General features: G+C 42.0%; 1 protein-coding gene across 2 annotated transcripts; it reads right to left on the reverse strand.

The window, feature by feature from the left end:
* Positions 1 to 665: 665 nt before the first annotated feature.
* LOC116259494 (zinc finger protein SHOOT GRAVITROPISM 5-like) lies at positions 666 to 3,842 on the reverse strand. Of its 2 annotated transcripts, none has more exons than XM_031637351.2 (3): positions 3,174 to 3,842; positions 2,279 to 2,678; positions 666 to 1,715 (listed from the first exon to the last, which is right to left on the reverse strand). In XM_031637351.2, exons 1-3 carry the CDS (start codon positions 3,289 to 3,291, stop codon positions 860 to 862), a joined length of 1,374 nt encoding a protein of 457 aa, XP_031493211.1. In that variant the 5' UTR covers positions 3,292 to 3,842; the 3' UTR covers positions 666 to 859. The 2 variants fall into 2 exon arrangements, with proteins under 2 accessions (XP_031493211.1, XP_031493210.1); XM_031637350.2 differs by having other exon boundaries at positions 3,165 to 3,841.
* Between the last annotated feature and the right edge of the window lie 942 nt (positions 3,843 to 4,784).

A 4,784-nucleotide genomic window follows, 5' to 3' on the forward strand; every position in this document is an offset into this window, starting at 1 on the left:
TAATTAAAGCAGCTCTTGATATTAAAGCTAGAAGACATTTTTTTAAAGGGATGTCAACATGTCCTCATTGTTCGATGCAGGAGCGCACGTACAGACACGCAGAAACAATATTTTCGTCGTAAAGTTAAGGGACTATTTCACGATTCAGCCAGTTGTAAATTTTTCTTTCTTGGAAGAAAGAATCGTAGTTAAAAAGTATGCGTTGTCTAATGTAAACCAGATCGGCACTGAAAAAGCTAGCAAAAGGCCTGTCAGTACTTAAAAAAAAAAAAAAAAAAAAACTCTACTACATAAAGATTTTGTGGTATCTAGGCGTTCCGAAAAACACACACTTTTGAGTATTTCCTTTCTTAATAAAACAAAAGTAGTATTACATAAAGCGACTGCGGAAACTTAAAGACACCTTTAACTTGAAATCAACATCATAAACTCCACCACTGCAGTCCTTGCACACTTGTCCCACATGAAAGCTATATATATATATATATATATATATATATATATATATATATATATATATATATATATATATTACATTTATAATATTTATTTATTTATTTGTGTGTATATGTGTTTATTGTATGAAAATGGAAACTGTTTTATACAACAAAAGATTAGCGACATTACAGAAAAAAAAGCCAAATGCTTGCGGTTTTCAAAGAGCATATAAATGATGAAATTCTTTTCCTTGGCAAAAAGAGAGTATTACATGAATGCAGTGCTGAATTTCAGCTAGCTTTAACTCAAATCTACACCATAACCACCACCATATGAATTCAAACAGAAGTAAGAGAAAAGAAAAAATAAAGAGAAAAAAAAAACTAAATAATGAGACTGAACAAAGTGCTTACAACATGCTTTAGAGGCTTATGATTTTTGTGGAATTCTTGTTATCATTTTCTCCTTGGCCTTCTGTAACAACCGATGACATGTAGCTCACCGCCAATGAGTTCTCATCGGAGGGCTGAGCTGCTGCCTGAAAATGCTTTTTGCAGGATTGGCATGTGATCTGCAGGATGGTGTTGTTCACCTGCTTTATTGCTTGTTCTCTCATCATCTGGGCCTTGTCAAGCTCAGCTTGAGCCTGCTGCCTGATTCTCTTGGCATTGGCAAATTCCTTCTCTGCCAACTCAATCTGAAGTTTGGCCTGCTGCCTGGCCTCTTCTGCGTATGCCTTCTCTGCTGTGGCTAACTTGAGCTGCTCCCTCGCATGCTCCTTGAGCTTTGAAGCCGAGACCGTATCGATTCGAAATGGATCGACCGGCGCCGGGTCGGCGACATCCGAGTTCTGTTTTCCGTTGAGGTTGTCCAATGCCTTACTGGCGTTGTTCAGCCATGAAATCTCGGTCTTCTTGTTGGGTTGGTTCGGTGGTGCGTCGTCTTGATTGGCAGGGCCTATTGAGAGTTGCAGTCGGGTCGAGTGGTTTTCGTCTGTCTTCTGGTTGGATGCGGTCCGGTTGGGCGACTGAGAATGAGTCGCCGGCAGGAGTTGCAGCTCTAGATTGTGTTGAGGAGGATCCATAGTTGAGGCTACCCCGTTAGATTGGCCCGGAAATTTCATGACAGGCCAAGCAGCAGCTGCACTAAAGTTGGTATCACATGAAGGGCTGGGGCTCGAAGCCGTCCGGGATAAGCAGGCCGACTGCGGAACCTGCAATTCTTGCCGCTCTCTTCCTGCATTGCAGGCATCCTGATGCTCTATGAAGCTCTCCACCCTAAAAACAAACACAAAAACCAAAAGGATCAGAATCTGGTCAATGGCCTGACAACCTTGAATTGCTAATATTGATGAACGGAAAAAGCTAAATCATTATGATACTCTTAACATTTCTCTCTTCCTTCTAGTCTGCAACTCCATTGTGGTCAAGACACTGATCAGCGTTCGATCAACCAGAACCAAGATTCAGCGGTGTAGAAAATTAGCAGGTCTTGTAACTTCGGGGAAAAGGGCAACAAAGCAATAACAGAACGAAGCATAAGCTTTTAATGTGCTATTTCTTATCATGGGAGATCAGTTTGCTTTTCCTGGTATAGAACAAAACCCAAAATTCAAAAATATGGAAGTTTGAGTTAACAATTTTATTGGACGGAAAATCTCTCCCTCTCTCTCCTTCTCTCTCTCTTCCCCCCAATATTTTAAGAACCTGCACAGTGCAACACTACATAATTAATTTTAAAAAATTTGGTTATCTTGGCCGCTTCTTTTCTTATTAAAGATTGGTTTTCAAGATATTTGAAGAAGACGGAAGCAGAAGATGTTGGAGTACTAGTGTGTGACCTGGAAAAGACTCGGCCACAGTCACAGGAGTGGCCTCTCGTGCCACAGGTCTTCAGATGCGCCTTGTAGTCCGACTGGACGGCGTATCCTTTTGAGCACTTCTCGCACGTCCACTGCTTGTGGTTGCTGTGCTTCCGCCGGAAATGCTTCTTGATGCCGACGAGATCTCCCAGAGCATGGCAAGGGTCGTGGTGGAGGCACGTCGGCTCCGGGCAGACGAAGACCCTCTTCTTCACCTCCGGCGTCTCCCTCTTCAGCAGCTTCCATGGCACCTTGTGCCTCCGGCGGTGCATCTGCAGGTTCTGGTCCCTCTGGAACCCTTGGTTGCAAATCTCACAGACGTAGCGGTCGGACTCCAGCAAGGTTTTCGGCGAGAGAGAGACGACCTCGGCATCAGGATCTGCACACCGATTACCCAAAAAAAAAAGTAGTCAGGGAGCCGCTGCAAAGAAGTATCGGATAGTTAATTCTTGTTATTCTTTAAAACTGAGAACACCCGTATCGAGAAAATGAAGAAGATAGAAATTCTAGTTACTGTTTAGAACGAAGATGGTACCCCGAAGTTGTGAAACCGGATGAAATACATAATCTTTAGATTTCTGGAAGCTTTAGTCGATCCTTGACATGTAGAAATGAAGAAAAACGCGTGTGCAGAAGACAATTCTAAGTCTCCATTTCTCGATGCAAGTTAATACTCACATCAGGAATAGAAAAAGAAAATGCCATTTAGGAGTGTGGAGGCCAAGTTGAGGTTTGTCTAAAGAAATGAAGAAACCAGCTTGGTTTTTCACCCTTTTCTTTTATTGAGTGACCCACAAGAATTGAAAATAGAAACTACCCACCTTAAAGACGGACACTCAGAGAGACAAAGAGAGGGAGAGGGAACCTGGGGTACCAGCAGGCCTTCTTTTCCGCTTGTTGCTTCCATTATCTACACAAGGAAAGACTGATACAGACTGATAGGAGGGGTTGCCTAGGGAGGGCGCCGAGCCTGCTGATGGAGCACCAAACATGGATGTTTTTGTGGGGAATTTCCTTGATCCCTTTCAAATCACCAGCTGCAAGCAAAAACGCACCATTGATCGCACGAAGAAAGGATGTAGACAAGACCATGTAGTCCCCAGTTTAACAGGCCTTCAACAGCATCGTGCCTTCTTCTCACAGAGAATCTGGCCTCTTTAATTACAATAGTCGATAAGAAGAGCAACAATTAGAACGAATCTGGGCTACTTTGTTTAGTCATCAGCAGAGCAAGCCAGAGAGAGAGAGAGAGAGAGAGGAGATGGGAGGTTGTGTGCAGGAGAAAAAAAAGAGAGAGAAAAAGGTTCAGTCTTAAACAGACTTTCAGCCTTCACCTCCTTCCACAAACTATGCACAGAGGCCACACTCTCTCCCTCTTAAAACCTTTCCAGGCCCAATCAAATAGCTCGAAAATTGAGCCCCTCGTCTCTCTCTCCTCTCTCTCTCTTAGAGAAAAAAAGAAGTCCCCACAAGAAACAAACATTAATAATTGATCATACAGTAATTTGCATGCACAAATATATATCTAACCAATACACGTGAGCTCCCTCTCTCTCTCTCTCTCTCTGGGAATTTATAGACTTTTTTTGAGAGGCCAAAATTAGAAGCAGAATTATTTTCTCTGGAAACCTCCTAAACAAATACACACAAAGTGAAAAAGTCGTAGATTCCATACAAATGACTGACTGTGAAGAGGGTGTATCTTGCAAAAAAGAAAATCTTAGGTATTTAAGGACTACTTTATAACAAAGAAACGATCGTCCTCCCTTTGTTTTTACTTAAAAGATGATAAAAGTTTTCTTTCTTGTTAGAAGGTGGTTACACAAACTCTTTAGTCATCTTGGGTAGTCAAAAGTCACTAGATGTCATTTTCTGAAATTTCAGATAGGTTTTCTATCCATGATTTTTTTTTTTGGGTCTCCCCCCCAACCCTCCCCTTTTTCCATATAAATAAGATAAAAGGTCAATTTATAGTTATGAGTTTTTCATTCTGTTATGCAAAACCCAACAACCTTTCTAAACTATGAGCTTCATAAAGCTAGCTGGCTAGAAGAAATCCAAGCCGGGTCCTACTGTTTAATAAGTAAAACCCTTAAAATAAGTATTTCTAAAGGGTTGGCAGTCTCAAAAGCAGTGGCCCCCAACTGATGGCCACCATTATGGTTCCACACCCCTTCTTAATCCCTTCACATCTGCTTAAATAAAGACACTGTTGGGAGATTTTATCTGGAAAGGAGGGTTCTCCTGTGTTTGTTTATTTGCTGCCAAGGAGGGTGGGATGATGAAGATGGGACTCTTTTCACACATGCAGCCCAAGAGAGGGTGGATCTCTCTTTTTTTTTAACTGCCCACATCGTTTTATTATTGTTATCATGCCTTTGTTTCTCCATCCCAACCCCAACAATCATCCCTCTGCAAGTGTCTGCGACCACAAACTCCACCAACCAAAGCCTTAGATAATTCATGGAGAGAAGGAGAGGGAGAG

This window comes from Nymphaea colorata, chromosome 8 (genome assembly GCF_008831285.2).
Source record: "Nymphaea colorata isolate Beijing-Zhang1983 chromosome 8, ASM883128v2, whole genome shotgun sequence".
In the NCBI taxonomy this organism is placed as follows: Eukaryota; Viridiplantae; Streptophyta; class Magnoliopsida; order Nymphaeales; family Nymphaeaceae; genus Nymphaea; species Nymphaea colorata.